Source organism: Crocodylus porosus, unplaced genomic scaffold (genome assembly GCF_001723895.1).
Source record: "Crocodylus porosus isolate Cpor-Errol unplaced genomic scaffold, CroPor_comp1, whole genome shotgun sequence".
Lineage (NCBI taxonomy): Eukaryota > Metazoa > Chordata > Crocodylia > Crocodylidae > Crocodylus > Crocodylus porosus.
The window spans coordinates 2,257,861-2,278,022 of record NW_017728904.1 but is presented as its reverse complement, the minus strand read 5'-3'; the positions used below and the strand labels follow the sequence as shown (position 1 = coordinate 2,278,022).

The 20,162-nt window shown below is 53.0% G+C and overlaps 1 protein-coding gene across 3 annotated transcripts in view; it reads left to right on the top strand.

The window, feature by feature from the left end:
* Positions 1-20,162, top strand: part of PI4KB (phosphatidylinositol 4-kinase beta) — a 47,639-nt gene extending 27,477 nt beyond the window's left edge. For 2 of the 3 annotated variants that reach the window (XM_019556930.1, XM_019556933.1), the window contains 9 exons: positions 10,104-10,331; positions 10,937-11,164; positions 13,225-13,334; positions 13,812-13,916; positions 14,608-14,731; positions 14,815-15,080; positions 15,976-16,108; positions 16,976-17,096; positions 18,407-20,162. In XM_019556930.1, coding sequence (XP_019412475.1) covers positions 10,104-10,331; positions 10,937-11,164; positions 13,225-13,334; positions 13,812-13,916; positions 14,608-14,731; positions 14,815-15,080; positions 15,976-16,108; positions 16,976-17,096; positions 18,407-18,588 — 1,497 coding nt within the window. In that variant the 3' untranslated portion in view covers positions 18,589-20,162. Of the gene's footprint in view, positions 1-5,509; positions 5,555-10,103; positions 10,332-10,936; positions 11,165-13,224; positions 13,335-13,811; positions 13,917-14,607; positions 14,732-14,814; positions 15,081-15,975; positions 16,109-16,975; positions 17,097-18,406 lie in introns of all 3 variants that reach the window. The other variant, XM_019556929.1, reaches the window with a different exon arrangement.

Here is a 20,162-nt window from a genome sequence, read left to right as displayed (position 1 = left end):
AAAGGATATAGGCAAATTGGAGAGAGTCCAGAGGAGGGCAGTGAAAATGGTTCCGGGGCTGGGAAACAGGACTTCAGAGAAGAGGCTGAGAGAGCTGGGCTCATTTAGTCTGCAGAAGAGAAGACTGAGGGGGGATTTAATAGCAGCCTTCAACTCCCTGCAGGATGGTTGGAAAAAGGATGGAGCCTGGACTGTTCTTGGTGGTGGCAAATGACAGAACAAGGAGCAATGGGCTCCAGTTGCAGCAAGGGAAGTTGAAGTTAGATATTGGGAAGAACTTCCAGTGTTTTACTACCCTCCATGTGTGGAGCAGGTTACCCAGAGGGGTTGTGGACTCTCCATCCTTGTAGGGCTTTTAGACCTGGCTGGACAAGGCCTTGGCTGGGATGATGTAGTTGGGGCTGGTCCTGTTTGGAGCAGAGGGTTAGACTAGATGTGACCTCCCAAGATCCCTTCCAACCCTCACTTTCTATGATTCTGTGAAAAACCAAGAAACCTGCGCACATCCTGCATTCATTCCAGATTTTTGAGAATGAAACCTCTCAGAGGAGAGCCAGGACAAAGCTACTGCATCACTAATAACCCCTCTCAAGTTCTGCATGGCAGGGAATTTCCTCCTGACAACAGCAACTGCAGATAAGCGTACTAAGCCTATCAATTCCTACCTGACGGAGGTTTTAATTTAACTCAAACAATCAGTGGTTGCTAGTTTGTAATAATGCGGTAGCTTTGCATTGAAAGACACCATTCGGGTAAGGTAACCCAGCTAATTAATCTGTGCACAGTGCCTCAGTTGCATCCTGCTGTGTTGTAGCATTTTAGATCACACACAGGCAAGAGCAGCAGCTTGTAGTGGTGACCAAGCACCTGGGATGCAGAAGGAAGGACTCTCCCTGCTATGCTATTTGGCTAGTAAAGGAAAGCTGGAATCTGATGCCAGGTTTCTGAAGTAAGTATTATGCTGTGCACCTGAGGGGAGTTCAGCCTCTGAAGCACCTGAGACTGCTCTGCAACTGAGACTGGACAGCCTTTGAAGCAGAATATCCTAGACCTTAAATGCTGGAGGCTCCAAGGGGGAGAGGAACAGTGGAGGGAAGACCCCGGGTTAGACCCAGTTTACTCTCCCGTTTCAGCATCTGCTGGATCTACAGTTTGACCCAGTAAATGGCAGTTCTTACATTCATCTTTGTATGCAAGAAGTTACAGGCACAAAGATGGACAGCGCTGCTAACTAGATCCCAAGGTCTGAGGTCTCGCACCCCAATATTTCACGGATTAGCTCTTGGATGGAGGGCAGGGGCCCAGGTCAGCTGGCCTGTCGTGCATCAGAGCTGCAGCCAGGTGGCTTTGTTCCATGTAGGAGGATTTATTGGACTCCTGGCTTTGTAACTCGAAAGACAGCAAGCAAGCTCTACCTTCCCACAATTGGAGAATAAAGACCTCTTCCCATGCCAGGTTGTGTGCTGCAGAGGTGATGCGCCTTAAGTGGCGTCATTGGAGCAAGGGAGACCCCTTGCAGGTGAGATGACTTCTTTGTGGTGTGTTTTTCTGGGGCAGTGATTCTCAACCAAGGTGTGTTGGCACCCTGGGGTCCATTCAAGGGTGCCACATAAGGTTAGCACTGTTAGGTGTGTAAACATGATTCACAAGGTAACCCAGTGATTTTTAAACAGGAACAAACGGTGTTTAAAAACCTTGTGAACTGTTGTGGGCTTTCTCGAGTTCTTTGCGGTGGATGAATTGCTCAAGTACTTTTCTGAGAAGAGAAGACTGAGTGGGGATTTAATAGCAGCCTTCAATTCCCTGCAGGGGGTTACAAAGAGGATGGAGCCGGGCTGTTCTCAGCGGTGGCAATGATAGACAAGGAGCAATGGGCTCCAGTTGCAGCAGGGGAAGTTGAAGTTAGCTGTAAAGTAAAACTTTCTCACAAGATAGTAAAACACTGGAACAGGCTACTCAGAAGTTAAGACCTGGATAGACAAAGCCTTGGCTGGGATGATCTAATTGGAGATGGCCCTGCCTTGAGCAGGGGGGGTTGGACTAGATTATTTATGGAGGCCCTTTTCAGCCCTCACTTTCTATGATTTTATGACTTCAATACTGCAATTGAGCTGGTGCAGCTTTGAATGGTCTGAAATGCACTGGGATGAGCTGAAGTGACATAAGCTGATGGATTGATGCCAGCTAAACCAAAGCGATCCAAGTGTGGATGTGTGTCCACCATGGAGTTTGTTTAATCGAGCAGGTCTCTGGTTAACTCGGGAGTGGCTGGTCCACTGCACGTGTTCCACAAGTGGCATGGGCGGCTTCTCTGTGTGGCATGCAATATGGGGGAGAGGACAGGCACCCAGAAGCAGATAAGGCAGGAAGCAGAGCAGCAGGTCAGATGTGGAGCACAGAACAGGGAGCAGAAAGCAGAGCAGTAGATTGGGCCAGGGAAGTGGCATTTGGATAGGGTGCCAGGCTATTTTGTGGCACATCTGCCGAACAGGTTGGTAGGTTTAGCATAAGCCAGTGCAGTGTGTGTGTAGCCGGGACAGACTTGCAACTCTCCTAAAGCCTGCGTTGAATCCTCACGTACAGAGCAGGATGTTTCTCCTCCGCCCCCCTGGAGCAGGAAGCTGGCTGGGAGAGAGGAGAGCCTGTCCTGGCCCTTGGGCCCGCTGAGATAAAAGGCTACTTAGTGTCACTTGTGAAGGCTTGTTAATGTGGACTTTCGATGTCTTGGCTGAGATGGGACAGCCTCACCTCTTACACCCTACCAAAATAGGATGTTATGTGGTGACCACTCTTGGCTTCTGCCGACTTAGCCTGCATCAAATTTGTGACCAAGAGGCAAAACATAACAGTGCATTCAATGGTATCAGACCCCATCACAAGCCTTCCTGTGTCTGTTACAAAAGAGCAATTCAAGCAAGAGCCTGCTGCCTCCCACCTCATCCACTTAGCTTCCCCCTCAGGTGGAGTCTCTATGAGGAATTGAGAAACATCAAAATAATTCCTGTGGGATCTCTGGAAGGGAGAGGGGCAAGGAAATCTTTGTCCCGTGGAAACCGCTGGTAACGACCAAGTGGAAAAGGCAACATCATTGTGTGCACATCTGTCATGAATATTTATACCTATGCTGTTTGCCTATCTTGAGTGTCATTTCCTTGGTTAGAAAGCCAGTCATTTGTTCCTCGATGAGCCTCCCGCTAAGAACAAAAAAGGAGTAAACCACCTCCCGAGGTATCATCAGAGTTCTTAATGTGGTCATGAGGAAGCTATTAATTTAAATGCGATTATTTCTTATAGGAAGATTAAGCCTTGTGGAATTAGCATATCCCTGTAATTAACATGCTAAAAACAGGTCTGTTTTGTTTCTCTCTGGGAAACTAATTCTAAAACCCAATTACATGCCAGCCTCCAGGGTAGGGAGCTCCATTATCATCTCTTTCTGGATGAAAATAATGGATTTTAAGTGAGGCGCTGCAAAAACGCTGGTTTTGTTCTTTGGACTTGAATGCGTGTCAGAACAGCCAGACGCGGAACAAAAGGGGAGTGTTTTGCCAAAAGGAGTTTGTGGTTGTTGCTTTGGATTTAGATCATCATTAGCGCTTCCCAGCCAGAAGTCCAGGCATCTTGGCCACTGTTCCAGAAATAAATCCTTTGGTAGCAGGATCCTCCTGCCATTGGGCACCCGCTTGCCCTGCTGCATCCGTGCCTTTCGATACGGCTAGCCAGATCCTTCCCCATAGCATCCGCATCTTCACGTTCACTCCATGGAAGGTGCCCCACTGCTGGTTCCCCATCTCTTTCTAATGGAGGGCAGCCAGCTCTGCTGATGGCTCCTCTGGCAGCACTGACATTTGGAAGATCTTGAAGCCACGGGGCACAAAGCCAGTGCCTTGAGTTCAGTCCAGAAGTCCCCAGGTAGCCTGTGCTGATTGTGGAGGGATGGCATCCTGCTTAGTAAACCAGCTGAAACTGTTGGGTTGGCCTACAGTGTACGGTGTGTATATACATTAGTTCTGCCGCAGAAATGGGAGTGGAGGGCAAGGGCTGCCTTGGCTTTGGGCTCTCGAAGAGCATGCCATTGGCTTCTAGGAGCCTGCGGGCCAGTTGCAGCTGCCTACCCTGATAGAGAGGGAAGTTCGGCATATGTAGGCCAGTTAGGTTTATAACGAGCTCCTCCATCTCATTTGGAGATGTCCTAGAGACTCTTAGGATTTTTGCAAAGTGCAAGGCAGCCTTGGGGGCACTGTAACTGGCAGCTGGGTCGGGCCCAAGGGGGGATCTAGACGGATTTTTTTTTTGTTCTGTGCCAAGTGGGAGAAAATGGGCACTTTCCATTCAGTGACCAGAGGCACCCACATGCCTAGAGCATCCCTGCTCTGAGCAGACATGTTTTCCAGCCTCGGTTTCTGTTCCCTTGGCACCGAGTGGGGAACAGGCTGATGGTGTCTATCAGCACTTTTTGGTTTGATGTCCTTGCAGCTTCCTCTTTGCTTTTTGCTGTTGGGGAATTACAGTGACAGAAAACCCAGAGAGACCGCAGGATGCAGCTCTGAGATAAGTCTGGGTGTGATGGGTAGGAGGAATCCAGGAACAAATGTTAAGCCAAGGCTGTGGGAATGATTTGTGCCAAGATCTAGAGTAACCATTAGAGGAGTTGCATGCGATTTGTCTCGGTTTCCCGCAGCGAAGCCTGATTTTAATGGTTTGTGTGAGGGCCCCTGCCAGTACAGAGGTGATTCACTGATTGCCTGGTGAATCCGCTGCTTGTCTTCTGCTTACAACTGCCTTGTCAGCTTTATTATGGAAATAGTTTAATTGCTGGCTCTCCTAGCCTGACTCTGGGAGAAAGTACCACAAGGAGGATTCTCTGGTGGAAAAGTCTGGCCAAGGAGAAGTCCTTAAATGAAGGAGGGTCCAGGCCTGAGGGAGGGTTTGAACTGCTTGCTGCATGGGGCTGGGCAGACAGGACCCATGGGGTTGCCACCAGCGCCTGGACCTGAGATGCAAGCACCATTTTGAACGGCAGCCATCGGGTTGGACTTGCGTGGTTCATTTCCAGCAGCCCCAGTCTGGTTTGCTGAGCTGAGCTGCTGCTGAATGACGGTTCTGCGGGATGAGAGGTATTTTGGAAAGATGGAAATATGGGAACATCTGTCCCTGGTTATGTGTTGTAACAAATAATTAAGTCTGACGTGTTTTGTAAGCACCTCTGGGTAGGGTCTGAAAAGCAGGTGCAAAGTGCTCTGGCCTTGCAGGTACAGACTTGAGATCCAAGCTGTCACTTCCCAGGTCCCCTGAGCCTTCATCGCTGTAGATTCATGGGGACTTGAGCACACGCATGATTCTCTTCACTAGGAAATTGCAAATTCTGGTCATGGTTAGCAAATGTGATTTTTTTTTTTTTAAAGAAAATGAAAAATGGTCTGAAACGTGGAGCTAAACTCTTGCCTTTTCTCCCTTCCTTCCTCTTTCTCCTTCTTTTTGTTTGAAACCCTTTCCATCCATTTCCCAGGACCTCTCATCGAGTACGGAAAGTCTTGATAAATCATTCTGTTCCGTAAGTGGCTGGTTTTGTTCTAGCGACTGGGCTGCCTGGCTTCCTGATTTCACAGCAGCATTTCCTCTGTCATGAAATACTTTGACTAAACTCCAGTCACCTGCCAAACGCTCTGTAAACAGCTCTGGGATTAAACCACTCCATTGTGCCACCATATTGCCTTAAGCAGAGCAAGCTTCCCTCTGCTAGCCTTTTACCCCGGCGCATGCTCTTTGGCTGAGCCCTTGTGAACCGTAGCGGTTTACTTCTGCTCTCCTATCCTGCACAGAATCAACGGCCCTGAAATGGTCTGGGTAACTATTCAATTGCAATGCTAGCACAGCCTCTGTCCCTTCCATGCTTCTCCGTGGCCTGCCGCAGACCCCACCTCGCACCATCAGAGCTTTGGGCAGTTTGCTTCCACAGTTTTGGCCGATGTGAAGTAGCAAACGGTGAGGGGCTTGTAAATGGGACGTGGTAACTCGTCCACAAAGAGCCAGCTGTGGAGAGGGGAGCAGCTCCATTGAAACAAGAAGCATGGTGGCAGGTGAATAACACAGCTGCTCGGGCTGAATTATGCTCCCTTGATGCAAACAAAAGAGGAACTGCTGTTTCCTTGAGTTCACTCCCAAGCCGCCTGCCAGATGGGATTTTAATTTGCTTCTTTTCCCCACAAAAATCCGTTTTCCTTTCGGTTGAAATTTTGTTCTTTTGATCACTGTTTTCTTTCATTTGAAATGAAGCCTTTTTCATCTTAATCTCTAGCCTCTCTTGATCCGTTGTACCATTGTTCCTAACTGCGCGTGTTCAGTCTGGGAGTCCTAATCGGCTTTCCTGCGTGGTGCGTGATTGATTGATTGATTGTAGTCCATGCTCCAAAATCCAGACCAGCAGGGTTTGTGTAACGTAGCCATGGTCAGTGTCTCGCACTTCCTCCTCCTTCCCTCAAATAGCATGTGTCATATTGCCCTCTTGGGTTGTCAATGAGGTGTTTGGGATGTATCTGGCTTTATCTTGCTCCTCTGAGCAGCTTTGCAGTTCACTTGCGCTTTAGGCCTTTCTCTGCACATTCAGTGAGACACGGTAAGAGAACGACAGCCATCGAGACCTTGAACATTTCGTTCTCTCGGTGCTCTTCTCCCAAAACTCATGTAGAAGCAGCTTTCTGAACTGGGTTGGCAAACATTGGTTGATCCAGCCATTATTAATGTACAAGCCTAAAGGTGCCGGGGGGCTCTTGTCGAGGAGAGACTTCTGCTTAGAGCTGCAGAGATTGGGAGCTAAGGTTCCTGGCTGCTTTTCCCAATTACTGCAAGATGTTGGGTAAGTTGCTAATTTTTCTGTTCTTCACGTTCTCAGAGAGAGGGGAATTGCACCTGTCTGCTTTGCAGAGCATCTGTGAGATGTGATATTTGAGAGAGCTTATCCGAGGATCTGAAAGCCGTCTCAGGAGTGTTGTGTTTTACAGCCATGGTGATGCTGCTTTCATATCTGTAACTGCACTTGGGTCTGATGCCATGAGCTTGTGAGATCCGCTCAGCTTTTCAGTGCTTGTTCTGTACTCTGAAGGGACTTCACGTAGTGGCTGCCTTCTGCCTGCCTTCTCGCAGAGGAGAGATCTCTTCTTTCAGGCTTCACCAGCCCCAGTGGTTCGTGTGACAACGGACTCGGGCAGAGCTAGGAAGGCCTTGATGGGACAGTGCTGGGATTCAGCTTGCCAGAGCACAGTGGAGGTGGCTTTTTTTTAAGACCCCCGCACTTTCAAACGCCTAGATATGAGCACAGAAGGTAATGGGAAGCTGAAGGAGATGGCTCTCCAAGGAAGAGGTGGAAGCACTGGGTTGGTCCATAGCAAAGTGATGTCTTAGGTGAGACTTCAGCTTTGTGGGAGGGTGATAAAGGCAGCCAGGGATCCCTGCAAGCAGAATCAGTGGAGTTTGGCTGGAAGAAACAGAAGAGGGTTGGAAAAGGAGGGCAGGGCTTGAGCATCCAGAGATGCTTTCTGACCAGGGATGAGCACCACATGGGCTCTGACATGTCAGACTAAGTACATCTGACTTGAAATCACCAATGGGAAAGACCTGGGTGCGGATCTGTCCACGTTGCACGCAGCTGTCAGAGTTTACAGCTGGGACGAGCCCTGTGTGATCTTGCTACAGTTGGATTTAAACACAAACCTGACCCAGGAGACCTCCCTGAGCCTAAGGAGGGAGCCTCTTGCCCTTCCCTAATTAGGATGACTGTTTTAAGTTGGCCTGGAGAGCACATCTGTGGTCCTTAACGAGGCCAACAGCCTTCAGGGGAGGAATGAAGTGCCACTTGCTTCTCTCTGCTTGACCTCGGAGGCTTCACATGAATGATCCACCCTGGGATAAACCTCCTGCAAGCTTGTTCATGTTGGAACGCAGCTGTACATTGGTTTGACTTGGCCGGGTGGATTTTTTTTTTTTTCCTGCCTCTCGGTGTTCGTGCTAGAGACGTGGCCCGATTGCTGGCAGCCCCATCCAGAGTAAGTGATGACTAACCCAGCTGCATTGCACGTTTCCTGAAGCTCCCTCTCCGTAACAGGATGAGGGGGTGATGAACTTTCCATACTTGACACCCCTGGGGAAGAACAAAGTAAGAACAAAGAAGTCTTTGCGCTCAGGACCTAGCAATAATAGCCAATAGGAAGGCCATTTCCTGGCAGCTCATGACTTGGTGGAAGGGCTCAAGGGCCAAAGTGCCTCTAAAGATCTCTGATCCACACAATTAATTTCCAGGAAATGCCTAATGAGACGGGAGGGAGAGCCCAGAGCTGCTGAGTTTCTGTTCCTGTTGCTGACAGTAGCCGTGGGCTACTTGCTTCCCTTTTCCTTTTGGCTTGCTTCCCTTTAAAATCAGGATGATGTTGCTCTGGAAAAAGCTTTGAGGCAGAGGGTAGAAAGGGGGAGAGGTGTTTTCTTACTGGACCAAGGGACTGGGATGGCTGGTTTTCATGTTTGGGCAGTGCCCTGTATGCTCATGATGCCAAGTCCTCCGATGCTGCAGCTGCTACGATCGGCCTCATCCTGGGGATTGGGGGTAGCTCCAGCCCCTCGCCACAGGGCTGGGTTTTGCTCTAGGTACGTGTGTCTCTGGGTTTTCAGTTGTGCATTGCGTTGTGGGACATGGCCATAAGCAACTGCTGAAGCATCTGGGTTTTGACTATGAATCTCTGGCGTGTGCAACACAAGAAAAGCTCCATGGTGGTGTTAGGTAAAATGGTGGCTTGCACGTGCTGGCCAACACAGGTTGGCCCAAAATTTGTGGGGAGGAATTAGTAGTAGTCCTGGCTTATGCAGCCCAGAGGATTCTGGGTAGAAGATGGGATGGGCCTAGATCAGAAGGGATAGCGCACTTTAGAAAACAAAAAAACAAAAACAATTCCCCCTATGTTGGCTCTCCTTGCAGCAAATGTAGCAATACATTGGGACGGCTGTCAATGGTGAGAGGATGAGGTAGAAAGGCAGGTTTGGTGGGGGAAGATGGGTCTGTGCAGACACGATTGCTCTGCTGTGGGTGCATTTAAGGGCCAGGCCTACTAGGGCATGGGTTGGATGCATCTGTGCGAGGGCCTGATGTCCGCTGCCTGGAGCCTGGGATCGATCTTGCTGGCTGGGGTGTTCCTGTCCTAAAGACATACATGCCATGTTGGCTGGCACAGTGTGCTGTAGGGAAGCCGTTGGCATCAGGAGGGCAAACACCGATGGGTGATCTTCCTAGAGCAAAGATCAACACCTGTTGAAGCCTGAAAGTGTTTTTAGTGCAGACTACAGACACAGGAGGACATGTGGGTTACTACATACGGTTACTCTTCCTTTTGGTTTCTCTTACCACCTCCCTTGGGCTTCCCTGGCTCTAAATGGTGCCATCACACAGTTTTAGCTTCGCTTCCTCTCTTTCCTAAGTTGCTTGCTTCTGCATGTGCATTTCCAGCATGACTTGGTGATGGGGGCACTCTGCAGCTGCTGAATTCCACGTCTCTCATGGCAGAATCCGATCCTGGGCTTGTGCCCTTGGCTAGTCCAAGTCCAGTTGCTCAGGGCTTCACCTGTGAGAAACAGAAGGCACCTTCCCAAAGAGGTCACTAGCTGAAGGAGATGGGCCAGAGACTTGTTATCGCTGCAATGGTCTGATGGAGGAATGCTCCCCGGAGCCAGAATTAAAAATCCGGAGGAGCTCTAGGCCTGGTAGAGTTGGGGAAAGGACATGCACTCCCTCTGCTGGCCATCTGTGCCAGGCAATGGCATTGCTAAGAATTAATGAGCAGGAGATGGTTCCTTCTGGGTGCAAAGGGCCAGTTAAAGGGAGCAGGAGGTTTTTGGGGAGGGTGTTGTGTTCAGTTAAGGAAGGGAAATCCTGCTGGGGGGAGGGGGTCCATCTGTTCCAGATGTCCTTGCATATGGTCGGAACAGGGAAGGTATTGGGTGGCGAGAAGTGAGGGAAGCCTCCCTTCTGTAGGCCGGGGGTCCTCATCGCAGAAGGACAAATAACCTGAAATGCAGCTGGTGCTTCACAACTCTGTTCTCCCTCCCCACAAATTCCGCAGCCCGTCAGACTCGCCCCCGAGAGGGAATTCATCAAATCCCTGATGGCCATTGGGAAGAGACTGGCCACTTTGCCGACCAAAGAGCAGAAGACTCAGCGCCTCATCTCAGAGCTGTCGCTGCTGAACCATAAGCTGCCAGCACGCGTCTGGCTGCCCACGGCTGGCTTCGACCACCACGTCGTGCGGGTGCCCCACACCCAGGCTGTGGTGCTGAACTCCAAGGACAAGGTAAAAGTGGCCCAGGGAGGGGAACCTCTATCCTCTTGAGCCATTAGAGGATTAGTGCTAGACAAGCTGCAGACAGCCCCGACTGTCTGTCTTTGCTACTAGGCTAATTTGCATGGATGGGATTATTTTATTGGGCCCTCTGGCTTTCAGATACCAGTACCAATGAGTGCAGACTCCTTTCTGCCTCTGATTGGAACAGAACCCAAAACGTGCGTGCTATGCGCTTTGTTCAGCTGCAGCGAGAGCAGTGAGATGGGGGTGCTGCGCTGAACGGGACTCTTAAACACAGCACAAATTCAGTCTGACTAACTAACCTGCCATAAAGTGCTCTGGAGGGCTGACACCCTGGCTACAGACTGAGGCAGCCTGGTGCTAGGTGCTGTACAAATACTGGATAAAAAATTGTTCCCGCACTGTTCCATGATTTAAGCACAAGGCAGGAGGCAGCAGGGGGCTGATTTAGTGCTGAGGGTCTTTGAGGTGGGGCCAAGTGAGGTGAGTTTGCAGTCAGAGGCAGCACTGCAAGCCCAGAAGTGAATGGCCCAACTCCCACCTGAACGCCGCCTGGTCCCTGGTGCCCTGACGTCCTTTGTCATCTCCCCCAGGCTCCCTATTTAATCTACGTGGAAGTACTTGAATGTGAGAATTTTGACACCACTAATGTGCCAGCGCGAATCCCCGAGAACCGGATCCGGAGCACACGGTCCGTGGAAAACCTGCCTGAGTGCGGCATCACACATGAGCAGAGAGCTAGCAGCTTCACCACTGTTCCTAACTACGACAACGACGATGAGGCCTGGTCAGTGGATGACATCGGGGACCTGCAGGTAGAGGTGAGGCAGCAGGGGCCAGGCCCTAGTCCTCTATTGCTGAGCCTGGAAACCCTGCGGGGAGACATGCCTAGCTGTCGAACTCTTCCCTTACAGCCAGCTGCGTTTGGAGGGGCCGCAGTCTGTACTTGGCGGCCTCCTGTTTCGGCAGTCCCTTCTCCGGGGAGTCTCTGGAAGGGATTGTACCAGGCTTTCCTCTGCATGATGCCTCTGCAGCTTTGTCTGCAAAATCACCCTGGGGTCGTGTGATCCCATCGTGTGCTCTTGCCAGTGGTGGGGAGTTAGGAGAGATGGTCTATTTAGGTCCCTTTTTTCCTTCTGACCCCTAACTACTATGAAACCCTGCCTCCCAGCTTCCCCCTGCCCACTGCGAGATGCCATGGAGCTTTGTCCTTTCTGCCCGTGAATGCACAGTGAGTGCTGCTAAGTGCATTCCGTCCATGGCCATCTCTGCCTGGGGCAAGACCTTAAAAGCTGGCCTCTGTTTACCCTTCATGGGTGTTAAGAGGTTGCAGGACACGGGCAAATCCTCATTCTTTACAGCCTGTTTGTCCATAGTCCCCTCTTCCCCATGGCCTGAGCCACCCCTGTCCTAGGATTGTCTATGTTATAATGACAAGGGCTGTGTGAAGCTTCAGACCAAATAAAAGCTCTGAATCTTTTTGAAATATCTGAATCTCTTCAGAAAAAGATTCAGTCAATTTCGGAGATTCAGCCATAGACTAAACAGGCAGCTGACAGCTGCCTCCAGCTGGTAAGTCGGTTGGGGAAGGGGCATGGGGGAGGGAGGGGTTGACTGGGGCAAGTAGAGTGTGTTACTTGGGGGAGGGGAGGGTGGGATGGGGACGCAGCAGCACTGGGAGTGAGAGCTATGCCCTGCTGCCACCCGGAAAGAACCATGCCTGCATTGTGGCCGACCACACCCTGGTGCCAGCTGGGCAAGCAGGAGTAAGGCAGAGACCCAGTGGCTCCCCATGCCAGGGCAGAGGCAGGCACAGCTGGAGCTGCCATGGGAGAAGCCCCAGTGGCAGTGCTGCCCAGCCCCAGCTTCCTGGCACTTAAAAAGGAAAAAAAACCAAAACCCACACTCACCGGTTCTGGCAGCAGGGGTGTTTGGGAGCTGGGGTGGTTCTACCCATCATCTGGACCTCCCGGTTTGATTCACCAGCTCTTCCCGGGGGGCACAGCCCCCAGATCTGCGCGTGGGGTTTCAGGAGGCTGCTGCTGCCAGCTGGGGAAATAACCTAGAGCCACTGCCATCACCAGCAGGCAGCAGCAGTGGCAGCCTGCTGTCATCCCGCATCATCCAGGGGCCCGTGCCGCCTGGGAACAGCTGGGGGTAGCAATCGGAGAGCTGGGGGAAAGATCAGGGAGCTGGGGAATTGAACCGGAAACTGGGGGAATGTTCAGGGACCTGAACTCTCCCAGCCCCCAGTTCGATTTGCCTGGGAGCTGGGGTGGCTTCTCGTGTCAGCCAGAGCCTGGCAGCACTCAGCCCCATGGGCTGCAGCTCCCAGACAGCACACAGCACCCTTCCGAGTCGTGCTGCACCCGCGCCATGGGGCAGCTGCTGTGTGGGTGCCAGGCTGGGAAGGTGATCTCCGCACTGTGTGGGGGGGCTCTGCCATAAGCGTCCAGAGGCCCCAATTGCCACTTCTGCAGGTAATGGGTGTGGCGTTTTTTTTTTTTTTTTTAAGTGCTGGGACTAGGCTGGGATGGGGCAGGGGGCTTCTACCGCAGCTCCCCCCTGCCTGGGGAGAGGCAGGCATAGCTGGAGGAGCCACAGGAGAACCTGCCTCTCCCCGGCCAATCTGAATCTCTATGAATCAGCACTCAATCTTCCAAAGCTGATTCGGCTGAATCGATTCAGGACAGCGATCCAAATCAAATCACTGTCCTCCGAATTGGCCGAATCCAAATTGAATACTTCCCTGTTTGCAACAGGCCTAATAATGACTGAATTTTGTTCTGGGTTGTGCAGTGAGTGATGTAGTACCTTGTCATTGTCCGCGGGAGAGCATGAGGCTTTCCACTCTGTAACGCAGTCCGTGTCTCCTCCACAGCTGCCAGAGATGCACACTAACAGCTGTGACAATATCTCCCAGTTCTCTGTGGACAGCATCACCAGCCAGGAGAGCAAGGAGCCTGTGTTCATTGCTGCCGGAGATATCAGGTAGCAGGGGGCTGGTGCTGGGGTGGGTGACATCTCTTGCAGGAGGGTAACAGGAGCAGAATAAGGCAAGAAAAAGCACCCCCCACCTCCCAATCTCAGGAGATGCAGCCCTGTGGCCCATCTTCTTGGGCTTCCCTGCAGCTGGGCCCTGTGTCCAGCTGTGAGGTCTTCCCTGTGGGACAGGGTTTTCCCTTCCCTGCTCTGTTGCTAGCATGGGCTCACTTGGGGCAACCACAAATCTCACCCTATCCCTATGCATGGTCACAGTGTGCTCACTCTGGGTTAGGCTGGCCAGCCTCAAACCAGCCTCTGTAGTTCCCAGTACAAACCACAGGTTTCATTTTCTGCCTTAAACTGTTCAAGCAGCCGCTCAGTGTCTCCGCTTTGCAGGCAGCAGTCCCTGCTGGGAGTGTGGGGGCTCTGGGGTGAAGCGTCCTGTGTAGGATGCAGCTTCTCATTCTCACTGTCTCTTTGCAGGCGGCGCCTCTCTGAGCAGCTTGCTCACACCCCCACAGCGTTCAAGAGAGACCCAGAGGACCCCTCTGCTGTGGCCCTGAAGGAGCCCTGGCAGGAGAAAGTCCGGTACAAAGGGAGGGGGCTGGGGACAGGTAGACGCTGGGTTCATCCCTGTAATGAATCAGCACTGAAATCCCAACACCAGGCCTGGGAAATCTTACTCGGTCCACAAGTGCATGGTCTTGGTTGAGCCCTGGCAGTGCTTAGGTTGGTGTTGCAAAGTAGAGGATCCTCCATGCATTAACTTGAGGGGGCTTCTGTTCTGGGAGCTTGGGGAATGTCTTATTGGCCTAGTTTTGGAGGTGGAATGAGCAGATGTGTGTGTGTGGGGTGGCTCTTTCTGTCCAGCCCTCTTGATTTTTCTGCTGTGGGGACCTCTCCTATGTTCCTTGAGCGTTGCGGCTGCTGGTGGGGTTCCATCTGCACATTGCCCACCTGCAGGAAACCTCCCTGCCCCCAGCTCTCGCAGGCCAGGGTCTCAGTTTGGCACAATCTGTAGCAAATCATTGAAGCAAGCACTTAGCTGAATCCAGACCTAAGAGGCAGCTGCCCCTGTACCAGGCATAAAGTTCCTTATCCCTGAAGCTGACACCCCAGGGATAAAGGGCCCTCAAACCAGTCCTCTGTGCTTCCAGGCAGGGATCCTGTCAAACCCTCCAACAGGGCTAGAAACCACAAGGTCTCTTCACTGTGCCATGGTGTTGGGCTCTCCGTGGAGGCACCACGGAGCCCTGCTAATCCTTGCTTCTCCCCTCAGACGGATCCGGGAAGGCTCCCCATATGGCCACCTGCCCAACTGGCGCCTTCTCTCCGTGATTGTGAAATGTGGGGATGACCTGCGGCAGGAGTTGCTGGCATTCCAAGTCCTCAAGCAGCTGCAGGTAGCGCAGAAGGGAGCTGCTGTCTGCTGTGGGGCTCAGCCTGCCTCTCAGGTGCTTCACCCTTCTCTCTCTCCCTCTTGCAGTCCATATGGGAGCAGGAGCGTGTGCCCCTCTGGATCAAGCCATACAAAATCCTCGTCATCTCTGCAGACAGTGGCATGATTGAGCCAGTCGTCAACGCCGTGTCCATCCACCAGGTCAAGAAGCAGTCCCAGCTCTCACTGCTGGACTACTTCCTGCAGGAGCATGGCAACTACACTACAGAGGCATTCCTCACCGCCCAGAGGAACTTTGTGCAGAGCTGTGCCGGCTACTGCCTGGTCTGCTACCTGCTCCAGGTCAAAGACAGGTGCGGGCCATGTGCTGCTGTCCAAGCACAGAGCATGTGCTGTGGGTGATACCATATTTTCTCATGTGCAGTGCACCCCAGAACATAATAAGCACCTTGTTTTTGAAAGGCAGAACGAAGGAAAAAAGACCTTGTTTTGTAGTTGCAGCATCAGTGGAGCTGTGGTGGCAGAAACTACTTTTGCTGCACTACTTGTGTGGTTTTTTTGTGGGGAAAGGTACACACTGTATGCAAAAAGGTACCATAATCTTTGTTCCCAGCTTTGAAGCCAGCTGGCAGTAGGAATCAGAGCAGTGATGTCCTGCATAGTCATTTGGGCTGTTATAACCCCCCTGCCCCAAGGAAGCAGCAAGTCTTGAACGCTGCCCGGCATGCTTCTTATCTGACCTGAGAAGCCACATAGGCAGGGGGACAGGGCGCAGCTCAGCCTGGACAGGCCCTGGCTAGATGTGCTCTACCGCTGCAACAGGCAGGATTCTGAACTCGATGGACCTGTGGGCTGGCAGCATGATGCTGCTTGGGGGTCTTCCCAGGCAGTGACCTCACACATAGTGGGTGCCAGCACATAGTGGTCGCCAGCACAAAGCAGGCCATGGCTTTGAGTGCCAGGTGTTGATGTCTGACCCAAGCTCCTGTTAGTCCTGGCATTGAGGGTGCTCTGCACCTGATGGCATGCTTGTCTTGTGTGGGGGAGTTTGTGACCACCAATGCTGTGGGCTGTACGTCCTTTCCTAACATTGTCTAAGGCTGGCAGAGCCTTCCAGCCTTACGGGTTTGCCAGGGGGTGCATGGAAGCAACTCCTTTCGCAGCTTTGATCCCAGGTCTCGTCACCAGGTGGGGAGAATGTCTCCAAGCTCGCTGACGGCCTCTCTTTGTCTGTCTCCCTGCTCCAAGGCATAACGGGAACATACTGTTGGATGCAGACGGGCACATCATTCACATCGATTTCGGGTTCATCCTCTCCAGCTCACCGAGGAACCTTGGCTTTGAGACCTCGGCCTTCAAGCTCACCACTGAGTTTGTTGATGTGAGTGAGTTGCTCATTGCTGCAGGGAGGGTAGTTGCATGGGCCTGTGGCCCCAGAGCAGGGACCAGGAGGCCTGAAAGCTTCCTAGCTCAGGGAGGCAGTGGTGACCTAGTGGTTATAGTAGGGGATGGTGACCCAGGGCTCCTAGTTCCCACCCACTGTGGGATTGGGGATAGGTTCCTTCTTCCTTTGCTGTCTCTGGCTGTGAGGGCTGTGAGAGGTGAGGGCTGGTGCCTGCCTATCTCAGGAAATTGAGACATGGAGGTGTCACCAACTTTCTGTGCCCAGGACAGAGCAGGGGGGAAAGGGGTTGTACTCGGGAGAGGTGTCTGTTGCTGCAACAGCTGTATGCAGTAACCCCCTCACAATCAGCACTGACTTTGCATGTGGAACTTGGCTGTTAAAAGACTTTATTCAGCAGCTGCCTGAGAAGGTTAATGCCATTGCTGCTGCCCTTGTGGGGAGGGGAGGGGAAGGGGCATGAGGCTGGAAGGACTTTGACCTGCTGCCTCTGTGGCCAGATAGAAGAGCCCCTGGGTGACCCCCTGCCTCCACTTTGGCCCCCTATAGTTACTGCTTGGTGCTTGTGCCCCCCCCCACCTTCTCTAGCTACAACACTGTCAAATACTTTAGCATGAGCGGCTGTACAGAAGCACGCACTCTGTGCCCAGGGCCCTTCAGGCTGTAGGGAGGGCGTGGGTACAGGTTATATGCACCCAACAGTTGGAGGCAGCTGTCAGTCAGGGCCAGGCTGGGTCCTAGCAGCTGCTTGTGACATTCCCTCTGTGGAGGGGCACTGTGGCTGCCCCCCCAGTTCCTGCTGTTCTTGCCAACTGTACTCAGCCCTGCCCCTTGGCTGCTTTCCAGGTAATGGGAGGCCTGGATGGGGACATGTTCAACTACTACAAGATGCTGATGCTGCAGGGGCTTATCGCTGCCCGGAAGCACATGGACAAGGTCGTGCAGATCGTGGAGATCATGCAGCAAGGTATGGCCTGGCCCCATGGCTCAGCCTGACCCACAGCCAGCTCCTGCCCATGACAGCAAGGGGTCAGGACACGTGAAGCTGTGTGGAAGTAAAGCTACCCGAGCAAAGGACACTGCTGCTGGCCCTTGGCACCCTGCCCTGCATATCGGCTTTCCTGCCATCAGGCCAGCACTCCTGGCTGGAAAGTGAATATAAAACACTGCGTGTGGAAACTTGCAGCTCAGAATACATCTCATCTGCAGGCCCTGAGAGCAGGGCAGGGCGTCTGTTGCATGAAGCATTAGACACTTCTTTACAACCACGTGATTATGTGGGAAGCCTAGGGGGAAGCTCTTGGTAGTGGTGACTGTCAGGATGTCAGGGTTCTGTTTCTAGCTCCTCCCAACATGTGCAGAGCAGGCGGGGGTTGCCACAGGTGTGAATTTCCAGTGGTTGCAGGGGGGATTAGAGACCTACGTGTCCCATTAATTCAGGCTGCTTGCCTGTCAATGTAAGGGGAGGACTAGCACCTCCCAGCCCTGAGCCCCTCTGATGAAGAGAACCAGGAGAGGAGTGAGTGACGAATAGTTATAAACTACTGCAAGACTGTTTCAGGCTGGATATAAGGAAGAATTTCTTCACTGTCCGAGCCCCCAAGGTTTGGAACAGCCTGCTGTCAGAGGTTGTTCAAGCACCTGCATTGAACACCTTCAAGAGTAAATTGGATGCTTATCTTGCTGGGATCTTATGACCCCAGCTGACTTCCTGCCCTTTGGGCAGGGGGCTGGACTTGATGATCTTCCGAGGTCCCTTCCAGCCCTAATGTCTATGAAATCTACCACAGCCTCCGTTGCTGCTACAGCAGTGCTGCTATCCCATCCCAGCAGGCAGAGCCTGCCAAACCCAGGCTTCACGGCTGCAGGCTCTGGGGCTTGGGGTGCAAGAAACACCATTGGCAGGGACTGGTTGTCCCAGAGCAGGGGCCAGGCCTGGACTAGTCTGTTACTGGGCTGGCATTGGCTGTGTTAGAGGCAGCGAGAAAAGCCAGGCCCTCATGGCAGCGCAGGCTGTCTAGGGGGTTGGGGAGCAGGTAGACTGCACATAGGGAAGTCATCTGTTGCATGGGAGCTTGGGGGCACCCCTGGGCCTGCCTCTAGCCGGGGTTAACAGGTCTGTTTGTCAGTGTTGCTCAAGTCAGGCCAGTTGATGCTGCCTGACGATGTGGCCCAGAGTCGGGGTTGGGTCTGCAGCATAGGTGAGCCCAGGGTTGGGGGGGGTCGTGATGCGTGTGTGTCTGGCCGCTCCATGACTTAGCTATCGCCCTGCCCCAGGTTCCCAGCTCCCCTGCTTCCATGGCTCCAGCACCATCCGCAACCTGAAGGAGCGTTTCCACATGAACATGACGGAGGAGCAGCTGCAGATGCTGGTGGAGCAGATGGTGGACGGCAGCATGCGCTCCATCACCACCAAGCTCTATGATGGCTTCCAGTACCTCACCAACGGCATCATGTGACACCCGCGCCCACCCCTTCCTCCGACGGCTGTCACGGCAAGAGCGGGGGCCTGGAGCCTTGGCCGAGGGAAGAAGGTCTTCTTCCCCCAGTGGCAGAGGGCTACCCGGCATTGGCACTGCTCTTCCCAGACTGTTACACAAGCGAAGAAGAAAAATCCCCGTGTGAAATGGACTGGACTGCGAAGGATTGTGTGGGAATCCTCGATGATATTTCATAGCCAAGCCCAGCGCTGGCGGGACCGAGCCGGCGTTAGCCTCTGGAGACCGGCGCCTCCACTGAGCCCCTGAGCCACGTGTCCGTCTGTCCCCCCTTTCAGTATTATGCCTCTCAACGTCCTGTGAACTCTTCCGCAATCTCATAAACCTTCAGGGCCAGGGGTGAGGGATTTACCCTGCCCCTGGGCTGGTATTTTGAGCCTTCTGCTGTTGCCACTTGAATCCTGGCTCCGTGAGACCCTGGCACGGCCCCTGACTTCCCCCATGTCGTCTCTTCTTTGCACATTTTTAATGCAAGATTCAGGTCGTTGGCACACGGCAAAGCCCATCTCTGGCATGGGTCCCCAGACACGATTTCCCCCCCCTCCCTGCCCTCGTTGCACGGTCTTAACCTTCCACAGTGGAGCATTATTGGGACTTGGGTGATTTTGTTTCCCTGCCTCCCCGCAGGCTCCTGGGCCTGCATCTCTGGGCACCTTTATGGACTCTTTTGCGAGTCTGGGACTGTGAAGCTTCCCCTTCCCCCTGCAATAATTTCTGGCTTAGTGCTTAGATTTGTGTCCCACTGGATGTTGGGTCCTGTCCCCAGCTGCTGCCTGGCCGCACCTTGTGGACTTCGCAGCAGGCTCTGCAGGGCAGAGGACAAGGGAAGCTGCCCCCTGCTTCGCGTGTGACTCGTGGGTGCTGCGGCCCTGTCCCATGGCTGACTGGCTTTGTTGCCTGGAGGGTAGGGTGCCGCCTCCCTCGTGGGGTTGAGCCTGTCCCAGCCCTGCCTCGAGCAATCAGTTGTCGGCTTCCTGGATGGGGGGTGAGATGCTGGTGGGGCTGGTTCTTCCTGCCCTGGGGGCTGCGAGGCTCAGCCTGCGCCTGCCTCACCAGCCTGCTCCTCGGCTTTGGGAACGCTGGCTTGCCCGTAGCTTTGCAGCGTGCAGCCCTAGCTAGTGCCTTCATTGGTCTGCATAGTGCAGCTACTGACTGTCCGGCCCCCAGCAGGCGCTGTGAAGCACGAAGCCCTGAGCCTGGGCTATTGGGTGTCAGAGTCGGGGTGGCGGGGGAGGGCGGGAATGTCAGGCTCCAGTCCAGGAGGGCTGCGTACCCTACAGGGAGCTGCTAACGAGGCTTCTCCACATGTTTGGTGTTTAACTAAACCTTCACGTCTGTGTCCTCCCCGTCCCCCCAGCGTGCCCAGGCTCCCTGCCCCTGCTGGTCAGACGGTGGTGGCCCCCTCTACACCCTGGGTGTGTTTGCTGCAAAGCTCCCAGTCTGTTGCTCCCCACATTACCTGTCCCAGTCCTGGGTCTCTGTGAGCACTAATGATTTGCAATGTTGATTTATTCAGCCTTTTTAAAAAATTATTT